Source organism: Phaenicophaeus curvirostris, chromosome 1 (assembly GCF_032191515.1).
Source record: "Phaenicophaeus curvirostris isolate KB17595 chromosome 1, BPBGC_Pcur_1.0, whole genome shotgun sequence".
Lineage (NCBI taxonomy): Eukaryota > Metazoa > Chordata > Aves > Cuculiformes > Cuculidae > Phaenicophaeus > Phaenicophaeus curvirostris.
In genome coordinates, this window is record NC_091392.1 from 199835395 (window position 1) to 199848211 (window position 12817).

At 36.8% G+C, this 12817-nt stretch overlaps 1 protein-coding gene across 3 annotated transcripts in view; it reads left to right on the plus strand.

Moving 5' to 3' along the window:
* Positions 1–12817, plus strand: part of CNTN5 (contactin 5) — a 666657-nt gene that overhangs the window by 376254 nt on the left and 277586 nt on the right. For all 3 annotated transcript variants that reach the window (XM_069883473.1, XM_069883470.1, XM_069883471.1), the window contains exon 3: positions 6506–6721. In XM_069883473.1, the coding sequence (XP_069739574.1) occupies positions 6506–6721 (216 nt within the window). The remainder of the gene's footprint in view (positions 1–6505; positions 6722–12817) is intronic.

Consider the following 12817-nt stretch of genomic DNA (forward strand, 5'->3'; position numbering starts at 1 on the left):
TGTCTGGTTTCTAGTTGCTTAATATCTTTGCCATATGGGCCTATATATTCGTTATACATGTCTCCTTCCAGCTGAAAAAACTTTGGATGTTTCATCCCAAATACTTAAGTCATTTCTAAGAATGTGGTTAGGGGAAGTGTAATTTCATTGTGAAGCTCAAGTGCAGCAGAGCTTTGAGAGCTACCCCTGGGTCTCTGATGGAATTTCTCAAGAATTTTAAGGGTAGATTAATAAAGCTAAAAAACACATCAGAGAGTAACATCTACCCTCCAGCAATTTAACTACGTACTTAAATAATGGAAAATAAATTTATTCTCCCAAGTCCCAGAACTCTAATCCAAATGAAACTAAAGGAATCATTTTATTGTAAATAGTACTCTAATAAAATAATATTCAAATAAAGCCACTGCAACTAGGTAGTTCAGAAGTCTAAATCTCTGGAGGAAAATGTTTAGATTAGGAAGTGGGTTTTGTTTTCAGGTAAGCTTAATTTCTGTGCTAGTTGTCAGTAAGGATCACAGGCTACAGGCTTTCAGTAAACAAAATAAAAACCCACAAGATTATGTATAATTCATTAACCATTTCCAGGTATGTCTTACAAGAGAAGCTTTTCACAGATACAGCATCCCGGTGAGCATCACAAAGCAAGTAGAGTCAGGGTGAAATTTCACATTGATCACTTATCACAGCCAAACAAAACGATTATACCATGAAAGGTCAGAAACCAGCTTGCATAACACTGTTATTACTGCAGGACCTTTTCACCATGTAGAGTGACTTCTGTATCCTTCCCTTTTCTTTCTTCCCATTTTATACTCAGGCCATCTAAGATCACGTTGATATTTTTTTGTTCTTTCAAACCCTGGATTTACCACCATGGAACAAGTGTTCCCTGTTCAACTACATAACATAGAATTTTAAAATATTTTTTTCTTTTTAAGTGGGAAAAGAATTGCAGTGTGCTTGACTTGATGAGACAGCACTGAACAAGTCAATTTTGCCAGCTGCCTACACATAGTATTATAGCAAAAAGAAATTGTCAAAAATATTTCAGGGTTATTAAGTCCTATTTACTGGAGCATTTTATTGTTTTATATATGCAAATAAACAGGAGAGGTATAGCCTAAAAATGAGAAATATTAGGTTAGCAGAAACTGCATTTTGATTCAGACTTCTTCAGAAAGGGAAGCTGCAAAAGTCGAGATTTCAGTATGACTTCTATTTACTTTTGTCTAGCAACAATGATATGTTGGTAAAATTTAGGTAGCCTGGAGTGAGTCTTGGTACTGTACTTTATTATTTGTCCAGCCCCACTTACTGCTTAGCCTTCCATGTTTGTGTAGCTCCTTTGTCTCCTCAAACATCCTTCTTATCCAGATGCGATTCGCTGCCTGGAAGCTGTTCTAGGCACTCATCCTTAATGACATAAAGTCTGATCCCAAGCTAATTAGGTCAGGAGGACTCATTAGCTCAAGCTTACAAGAACTGTAACATGTTTCATGTTGTAAGATGGCACACCTTTCCAATTAAAAAGAGTAAAAAGTATTTCATAGTACAATTTTGAAAGGACTAACTGTTTCTTTGCTCTCCCACATGTATATAATATAATCTGCAGTTTGTCTCGGTGGTAAATGAATTAAAGATGAAGAAGGATACAATTCTTGATCTGTTTGTTTATAACTTGTATATGTATACTACTTTTTGTTTCTCTTGTGTGCCAGGGCAGCAGAGAGGAAGGTTGCTCATTTGCCTTAAGTTCCTTGTTGGGTGACAGATTACAGAACCCAGAAGAAGGATGTTCTTCTCTTGTAAATAAGATTATCTGGTACACTTTTATGGAAGCAGGAGGAGATGGTAGAATATGAGAGACACAAGGAGCTAAGTGACAGACTCATCAGAGGAGTAGAGGCCTGGCTGCATTTTGTTGTCAGTGAACTTTGAAAAAACTACTATTGAAAAGAAAACGAAAAATTGTAAAGCAGCATGTTCATGTAGAAACATACAGGGTTGTTTGCTTGCTCCACTCATTTTTTAAGTTGATAGTACAGGTCAATGGGAACACAGAAACTTTTTTAAATGATCTAAGAACTGGGATTATAAGTGTTAGTATTTAATTTCTGTTTGTTAATATCCATTTCTTAGCAAAGAAAGCAATATACAGCTCTGAGTCTCTTAACTTGTGTGGGAAGCCTTTCTGTCTACCAACCCAAAAAGACTGTTTCATAATTTTCCTAATGAAATGACATGAGAACAACTATTTTAATCTTCTCAAACTGCAATAGCTGATATACTTAGGAACAACATCTGAGTGATTATCTTCTGTTGACAAGAAATGGACTGCACAGTTTCTTCAGAAACTGGAATTTTACTACTGATATGTGTATGACATGTAGTCCATTTAACAGTCTAAAAATACCGTATTTCAGTCACATGAAGTATGTATTATTTGCTGAAAAAATACTGCCACGAAGTTTTCCCAAATCCGTGTTCTTTGCCATAAGGCAAGGAGCAAAGAGCTAAAAAATCACACTGAAAATAGAAAAGTGCCTTTATCTGCAGAAAATACTCAAGTAACCGTACATTCATAACAGATGTGATTGCAATCATGTTTCCTTTGGAAATCTTATTAAGGTTTATTATATTGTGTTGTATAGTTTGGACCAAAGGCAGATTTGGGGTTTTGCGTTTGTTTTTTTCTTTGTTTGTATGTTTGTTTGTTTGGTTTGAGCTTTTGGGGTTGTATTATTATTATTATTAAGCAGAATTCATTCCAGTATGCATTTCTTCTGTGTCTGTGTGCACTTTGGAAGAATGTCTTTCCAACAGCAATTACCACTGATTCCACATTTTTGTTTGCTTCTTTGATTTGAAAAGGTGAAGAAGTAGATCCTCTAAACCAGAATATGTATCACTGTTTGAACTGCGTAACAGTTTACTTAAGTATAAAATATACGCGCGTATAGTTCTATGACACTACACTTCTTAATTTAATATTTTCCTTCTGATTATTTTTCTATTCCATGTAGATGACAGATCATGTGTTCACCATGGGTTATAAGCAGTAGGATATGTGCATACTTAGAGTGACGTGGTGTCCTTTCAAAGCAGGTCTCCTTCAGATGTTTTGTTGCATTCTTATTGCCAGTTAAAACCTGGCCACATCCTAGCTTTATATGAGAAAAACAGGACTGCATACCAATCTGTTCATTTCCAGATTTCCTGCAGAATTTCAATGGAGGGTATCAGCACCTCTGTGAGGCTGAACTGTGAGGACCTGAGGAGCTCCACAGTGCCCAACGTCCTCTTAAAGTACAACTAATCAGATATCCTGCCACTAGAACAGCTAATTTCACCACTGACCATTTCTATGCTCTGATGTAAATTGTGTTAGAGAGAGTTTTGTCCTTGTCCTTTATGTCCATATTCCTCAGGGAACGTCCTCCTCTGCTTATGAGGGAGATGTCCATTCTGCATTAAATATTTAATGTGGTAACTTTAAATGTGGTGATTTCTCCTGCAACTCATTTATCTTAAATAATTTCTATTTGTAAGGTGAATAATATTTTTGTCTGTAAGATAAATTAGCATTTGGTGAGGCCAAAATAAGTAAAAAATACAAAAAATTTCTTCAACAAACCTCAAGGACTTAAATGACCTTAAGATTCTGCTCTAAGGGAAATCAAAATGAAAGTAAGTTGTTTTAATGGGGGTAGATTTTTATACAACATGTTTAAGTTTTGTTATTTGGGGTTTTTTTTCAATAGTCCCCTGGAATTGGTAAGATTTTACTTTAATTCCACCTGTGGAAAAATTTTTCTTTAAAAGAACTAAACCATATCAACATTGCAAAAGCTGTAGGAATGTACTGAATGACAATCAAAGATAGTTTTTGTGAAATCATATTTATATTGACGAGAAGCTCGACATGAGCCATCAATGTGTGCTTGCTGCACAGAAGGCCAACCGTATCTTGGGCTGCATCAAAAGAAGCGCGGCCAGCAGGCTGAGGGAGGGGATTCTGCCCCTCTACTCTGCACTCGTGTGACCCCAGCTGGGGTCATGTGTCCAGTTCTGGCATCCCCAACAGAAGAAGGACATGGAACTGTTGGAATGAGTCCAGAGGAGGGCTACAAAGAAGACCAGAGGGCTGGAGCACCTTCCATAGAAGGACAGGCTGAGAGAGCAGGGATTGTTCAGCCTGGAGAAGAGAAGGCTCCAGGGACACCTTATAGCAACCTTCCAGTACTGGAAAAGGGCATACAAGAAAGAAGGAGAGGGACTTTTTACAAGGGCATGAAGTGATAGGATGAGGAGGAATGGTTTTGAATGGGAAAGGGGGAGATTTAGGTTAGGCATTAGGAAGAAATTCTTTACAATGGAGGTGGTGAGGCACTGGCACAGGTTGCCCAGGGAAGCTGTGGCTGCCCCATCCCTGGAGGCATTCAAGGCCAGGTTGGATGGGGCCTTGATTAGCTTGATCTAGTGGGAGATGTCCCTGCCTATGGCAAGGGGGTTGGAACAGGATGATCTTCAAGGTCCCTTCCAACCCAAACTATTCTATGTTTCTGTGATATTCCTGTGATAATATTTAAGAGGTCCTATAAGATAAAGCAATGAAGCTGCTGAAGGGTCTGGAGAACAAGTCTTACGAGGAGCAGCTGAGGGAACTGGGGTTGTTTAGCCTTGGGAAGAGGAGGCTGAGGGGAGACTTATTGCTCTCTACAACTACCTGAAAGGAGGTTGTAGAGAGGAGGGAGCTGGCCTATTCTCCCAAGTGACAGGGGACAGGACCAGCGGCAATGTCCTCAAGCTGCACTAGGGGAGGTTCAGACCGGGTATCAGAAAGAAATTTTTCACAGAAAGGGTCACTGGACCCTGGAAGAGGCTGCCCAGGGATGTGGTTCAGTCACCATCCTGGAGGTGTTTAAAAGACGGGTGGATGAGGTGCTGGAGGGACATGGTTTAGTGGCAGATAGGAACGGTTGGACTCGATGGTCCGGTGGGTCTCTTGCAACCTGGTGATTCTATGATTCTTTGTGGGCCAAGAATGATGATATGTATATAATAAATAAACAGCAAGATGCACATAATAACGTACACAGTTTGAAAGACCAGGATGAAAAACAATTTAAAGTAGAGTTATCCTCATTTGTACCTTTCCCCTTTTATATCCAAAACGTGTACTTAAATACAAATTTTAAATGAGATATGGAATCATCAAATATCCTTTGTATTTAGAATTTGAATAGATTAGAATGGTAACACTTGTCATCTGCTTTTGCCCAATTCCAGCTTCTTCTAAAAGGTAGGGGTGAATCAGTTTACCATTTGATCAGAGACAATAAATACGGTACTTAAACAATCTTTTCCTAAACCTGAAAGACTCTGAGAATCCACTGTCACAATCTTCATAAAGTAAAATGCGTGTTTCTATATATCAATCAGTTGATATATAAAATGATTTAAACTATGTTTATGCTTAGAATATTTTTCCAAAAGCTCTCCAGCAATACTATTACCTAATAATTTAAAAATTTTATTTCAACCGAGTGTGCTGTTATTCAAAGCTTTTGAACACTCATAGTTTTTCATTTTTTATGTTATGCTAATGATGTGAAGAACGTCAAATTTATATTTATCATCAGTGGAGATGACCGAACAATGATCTTTTTTTCTGCCAGCCGCTTCTACCATCTCTGTAAAAATCAGTCCCTTCATAGTCACTTGATATGCAGTCTGACTCCTTTTACTCATCTATATCAATGTATTTTAAAATGTTCTTCACATTTCCTTAAGACTGCTGCATGTTAAGGACTGTTGACTTCAGTGGGTGTTATTGCTTTTATAATAATAATGCAGTTACTTATTTCTGTTGTATTTATCATTATACAGGGACCAAATACTTGGGCGCTATTCTTTATTTGTGGACACTGAAATTTTAAGTACAGGCAGAAAAGGAAAAAAAAATAGGACACTGCAGAAACAGAAACTTAGGAGATTTTGGCATGTGTGTGGTTTGGGGTGAGATATCTGTGCATATATGAGCTCTTGGGCTTTTTAGCTAGCTCAATTGATTTGCAGAGTAGTGTTTAAGTGAGGAGCATATACGGTTTCAAACAGTGTTGAAGTGCATGTAGCAAGTTATGTAAGGATATGAAGGAAAGAAGTTGGCTTGCCAGACACTTTTCTACTATGAAATTCTACTAGAAGTAGTAATAGAATGAAAATGCATATTAACATGAGCAAGAAATTGAACAACCACCTGATTTTTATTTCTTGTGGAATCTGCAGTGGAATGTTCTGTCTTAGAGCTCTGTGCTGTTACCTGGATCTTTCTAGAAGCTGAGCCCCTCATGGAGTCAGGGTGCCTCTGGCACTCCATTTACAGATAAATTTTTCTACTTTTCTACTTCATAACTAAATATTCTTTTGAGAAGTCATAGATTTTATTTTTATTTGGTGTTCACTTCTTGTTTGTTTTTCTTTTTTTTTTTTTTTTACCCAGAATATTCAGAAGCTGTTCCTGGTCTCCCCACGTCGTATGCTGCTATCCTAAGAATCAAATCTGGTAGTTCATCTTTAGCTTCATTTAATTCAAAGAACAGACCACGATTAAACAATCCTTCATTAGGAAGTGTATCTTCACAAGGTTGGAGAGGAGCTGGACATTATCACTCCCCAACAAACCTCTACCACTTTTCAGAAGCCTTCAAACATGATGGTAAGTGTAGTTTCCCTCTCTGAATCTTTGAAACATTTTTCAAAAGCAGTACATTGTTATCAGCTTGTTTTATTATTTCTCAGACATAACTTTGAATTTCTTAAATATCACAAAGTAGAAACAAATGTCCTTCTCTATAGATACTTTAGATAAGTCTTAAAGTCACCGGTGCAGTCAGTCTTTTTCAAACTATGCAGAATTTTGTGATACAGTTTTTGCTACATGAAAATAGCAAACTAGTGGTTTGAAATTCCATTACAGTGCAATTTCTTCTACTCAACTAATGTTTGTGTACTTGAAAATCAAAGCAGTAAAATGTCAGTTCCTCTTTTACATATATTTCTTCTCTTTGGAATTTTTCTAATTTAATCATGAATGATAGAAATGTAAAGTAAGCAGTTAATCTTATGAAAGCATTTTTTCTCTAAATTACCTAGTCTGTATAGTCACCTCATTAATGCATTCACATGCATGCCTGGATAGACATACTGATGTAATATGGTGTCATTTACCTTTAAATGCCAGAATTCAAAGTAACAAAACACATTTTCTCATGTTTGCTTACATTTAAATAAGCCACATTTCTGATAATATTTGTTTAGTAGTGATATTTATCTGAATTACAGTCAAAGAAAGACAGAAAGGACAACAGAACAAAAAGGAGGAAGGAAGAGTGAGGGAGGAAGAGGTTAGAGGATATCAGAACATAATAGTTTAAAGAAGTTACAGAGGAAAGAATCATAGTTAATATCTCACAGTTCAATAACATTCATGCAGTATAACAACTGCGATGTCATTCCCCACAACCACCCCCGGAAAGCACTTTGCATGTATTGAAAGCTAATGGTGTATGAATGTGGTTTTGTGAATAGAAATGGCTTATATACAAACATAAATATATTCCCTGAATTGAAGCTGATCTAGAACAAAACTAATTTGAATCATGCAAGGTTTTGTTTGGTAGCATTTCTGGAACTGGGGTAGGTTTCTACACTTGTCCTTCCTCTGCAATATTCATTGTAAGTGGTGACTAAAATAAACTCAGTTATTGCCTGTGCATCAGACCTGGTAACTCCTCCTAGGCAACCTGACACATGCAGGTGAAAATCAAAGTTCAGGATTAGAACGAGAGTGTATTATTCTGGTCTTTGACAGCATGAACGTCTAGAGACTGAAGGAGAAGAAATTGGTAGCTGGAAGGCAAAATAATACAGACTTTATGAGTAATATAGTACAAGCTGGAACTATACAACATCTTCTCTCTTACTGACCCTGATTTTTCCATCATGTTTTCTTTGGAAAAAAGAAAGCTGGCAAAAAGGCAGCTTAGTGTGTTGAAATTTGATGTGAAGTTTGATGGTTACACTTAAATCCTCCTTTTGGGAGGGCTGAGAATATTTCATGGCTATCTCCTTCTAGGAAAATAATGGGAATCCTCAGAGTAAGCATTGCACCACCTGAATCCTAGTTTTTTCCAGGAGGTATGTTGAGGTCATACCTGGTATAGGTCAGCAGTCTTCTCAAAACATAAAGGCTACACTCCAGCTCTGCAGCTGAGCTTTTCCTGTGGCTAGAGACAAAATTTATGAAGGGCCATAACCCATAAGCCCCAATGAACAGAGCACTTGACTTAGAAGAGAGGGACTCCAACTCTTTCTCCAAAGACTGCATAAACAGTACTGGGAGAGTTACTCCACCACTTACAGGTCTTTGTACAACCATCTGTGTAGAAAATTGCAGAAACAGGTAAATCTGAGGTACCTGAGTAATATTTTTAAAGTCCTTGATTATCTGAAACACTTGTCTGAAGCACCTGCATGGCACAAGCGCAGGTATGAAACACAACTTAGAAAAGACCAGAATACTCCTGGTGTGGCAGGATTGAGGACTGTGGCAGGAGACCAGCTAGGATATTCTGCATCATCCAAGAGGGCAAGAATCCAGCTGCTATAGCAGCTGAATGCAACTTGTTTTCTAAATCTCTCTCAGTTCTGTTAATAACTTTGTTTAAGATAATACCTGTGATATTTAGCAACCAGAAATAAGTTCTTTATCTCAGTCATCTGGCATTCCACTTACTTAAATTAGTGAAATTCTTGATTTTGATTTGGTCTCAAAGTTTTTTTCAATTTTCAGAGCTCTTGAAGGAAATAGATTTTAATTTTCTTCCCACAGTTGATATGTTGAAAATAATAGAGTTAATTTCCTCTTAAAGAAATAAGGTACTCTTAAAGGAGGAAATGCTAAAGCACCCTGTGTTCATGTGTGTTCATGAGTAACTGCTGCTACAAGTGAGAGAACGCTAATAAGGGGGGGGAAATATATTGCTATTACGATTGAAAACTTGTATAATTCAAATATCTAGTATTCAGCGCACACCCAAGTATGCCATATACATTTTTATTAGTTGCCTGAGTATACAGGTTCTTAAGCAACTTCTTAGTTGTTTTCCCAGACACGCTCAGAGGCCTGACATGACTTATAATAAAGGTCCTCTTATACTAAGTTTGTGCAATTGAACTTACGCTGTCAGTTCTGCATGTGTTGCCTGATATCTCAGATTAAAAGAACTGTGCTGTAGTTCATTGCTGTATTTAATCTATGGTATTTCTTTGTGTAAGCGTGCAATTAAGGCAATATAGTCCTTCTCTTCAAGCTATGTAATGAAGTGTAAATTCATGACTAAGAATGTGCGTGGGAAGTGTGAATTATTCGTTAAATACTCTTGAAGAATCATAAAACTGCAAACTCTTATACTTTTTTACTGTTCAAAAAATGCTGTAGTAAAGATAATTGAACTTAACCTTGAATGAAGGCTCCTTTCATCCTGTCATCTTTGATTTGATGTCTTTTGGAAGGTAATCAAACTCTGTCCAATTTGCAATCAAAAGTGTTGACTCAATGAACCTCAAGATCTGAATATAATTTTTGTTGAATGAGAATTCCTTATTCCGCACAATCTGCTAGATTCAGCATTTACCAGTCTGAACTAAAGACACAAACTACTAAATGTTTTTCATTGTTAGAAATATTGGGCAATATTTGTTACTGTGGCATGAAGTTTAGATAGTATAAACTAAGTATGAACAGATAAGTTGTGTTCAGGCCACACAGTAGAGAGAGAGCTTTGAAACAACAGAAAAAATATTGTCCTATCTTGCCTAATAAGCAAATAAATATACCTGATTCAAAAAAATTAAACCTGAAAATATGAGAAAAAAATTTATCTCCTTTGCAGTGTAAACTGAATCATGCAGGTACTGTACACTGTTCTAGCATACAGCATACTAGAATCAATGTACGTACCTCAGGGCATCTGGATATGCCTGAACTTACCTGTCAAAAGGAAATTCTCTTCCATATCTTTTGACTTTCAAGTTAACTGATATATAGTTTTGAGATTAGATTTATTTTATAAATACATGTGTGCATAAATATACATACATATATATGTATGTGTGTCTGCTTCTATATACACAAAATAATTATTGTAAATTGCAGGCACCTTTGTTACACACAGATTTAATCATCAGAGCATATTTTGCTGTGATTAAATTAATAAGTTTTTTTCTATTTCATTATATTAAAGGAAATTTTAGATTTTGACAGTTTATAGGGATATTAAAATGGACAAATATTCTTTATTTCTTAGATATTAAGAGATATTAAGTGAAAACTTTTATAATAGAACCTACTTGTAAAATCAATATTAGCACTGAAGTTAAAACATTTTTCCAATGTTTAAGCTGGAAAATAAAAAAGTTTCTAGCTTTTAGTTAGAGAAAGGAATATGTTTTCTTTGAAAGCAGGGTGATTATTTATACAACTAAAATATTTTCTGAATATAGTGAAAGGTTAAATAGTTTCTTTCCATGGTAACAAAGATTAACCAGAAAATCCTGTAGAGTCATAACCAAAGTGCATATAAATAGTGCAAACTGAAAACAAACCAGGAAAGAAAGTAATTGTAATTCTGATCCACCTTTACCAAAAACTGTCTTTCACTTTGTAGGACCAATTTGAATTGGAATGTTTTTATTTTAATAAATTATGATGATAGGCATATTTCAGCAACATATAGCCTTTTCCGCAATTCTTGCAAGCATATCCTGAACATGTTAATACTTAGGACTGACAGATCATTGTATTATGATTTGGTCCATGATATATCACGTAAGTACTTTGCTAGGTAGGATCAGTATACATTGCCCAATGTGTATTTTAGGATGGAAGATCTGTTAGCGTCCTGGTGGAAGAGAAGCTCAGCATGAGCTGGCAATGTGTACTTGTAGCCCAGAAAGCTAACCATATCCTGGGCTGCATCACAAGAATGTGGACAGCAGGTCGAGGGAGGTGGTTCTTCACTTCTCTGAGACCTCACTTGGAGGGCTGCATTTAGTTTTAGCTTAGCACAGGAAAGGCATGGATCTCTTGGAACGAGTCCAGAGGAGGGCCACAAAGTTAATCAGAGAGCTGGAGTGCCTCCCATATGAGGACAGGCTGAGAGAATTGGCGTCATTCAGCCTGGAGAAGAGAAGGCTCTGGAGAGACCTTCCAGTACTTAAAGTGGCCTACAGGAAAGATGGGAAGGGACTCTTTGTCAGGGAGTGCAGTAATAGGACGGAGGGTAAAGGTTTTAAGCTGAGAGAGGAGATTTAGATTAGATATTCGGAAGAAATTTTTATACTGTGAGGATGGTGAGGCACTGGAATAGAATGCTGTGGATGTGGATGCCCCATATCTGTAGTTATTCAAAGCCAGGTTGGATAAGGTTTTGAGTAACCTGATCTAGTGGAAGGTGTCTGCCTATGTCAGGGGTTTGGAACTAGATGACCTTTAAGGTCCTTTCCTACCCAAACCATTCTATGATTCTATGATTTGATTCTAGAACGACTACTCCTTTTAAACTGCCTTGGAAGGCCTATCATTTTACAATATCTTGCAGCTTTTCTTTAGAAGATTCTTCCATCTTGACATGGGTTCAACAGACCTTTGAAAAATGGGCAAAAAAAGTAAAGATAAAAACCCATTATTTTTATGGTCCTGTAAAAACTTGTGGGTTTTAAATTCTGTTCTGTTTCAATGAAGAATTGTTGTCACTCTTTCCCACTATTGTCTGGACAAATTTTGCCAGTGTTTCAGAATAACTGCTGGAAACTCATGGTTTGCCTGAAGGTGTCTCTAGTCCACCTTAAGAGAGATTAGCAAAGCCATCCTCATTATCACCTGCAGCTCATAAAGACACGTGGGCAGATGAAATGGAAGAGTCTTGAATGAATATCTCCTTCCCCCATATTCACATGCTCCCTGAGTATATCTTCTCAGATACCTCTTCTGCTTGGTGACAAGTACCAGAGTGAAAAGAGATGAGTTTTCTCCTGCCAGTAACTCAGAGGGAGAAGATGGCACCAAGAAGGCTATTTATGCCACTAATATAACTTGGATGATACTGTAGCAATGCAGACAGTGGTCAAATTACACTAACAATATTTGAGGCAAATGACTAGTGAAGTGCAGAATTTGCTGCACCTCCCTCTTTTGCAGACAGCTATATTTTTAAAACATTATTTAAGAAAACATTTGAAAGAATGTAATTTCTTTCATTCTTTAAAAATACAGCACACAGAATTATCAGATGTTAAAAATAATTCTGATAATTCAGCTTAAATTCAGGTCTTTCAACAGCATCATATTTCCTTCCTACCCAACTCTGTGTTCCCAGGTTTCCAGGAATTCATTCTTTTTCATCACTGACCTGGAATTATATCACATATGGCTTCAAGAAAGCTGAGTGTTGAAGAATGACACTATTTCACTTACTACAAAATTGAAAGTACAGGAAACTTCATTCTCACTTGCAGTTTATTCTCATGGAGTTTCTATTGCTCAGCAAGATTTTTTTCATTCACAATTGAGGGAGAGAATGAAAGTGTCTTCATACGTAAGAGAGAGAAAACACATTTTGGCTGCTGTCTAATGTGCAGGATACACAGATTCCAGTTTCTGTTCCTGTGAGGATTTAAAATACTTGTTACTAAAAAGTCATATAGTCTGGTATTTTGTAAGTGCAAATGCGCTGCAAGGAGAACCTTGGAA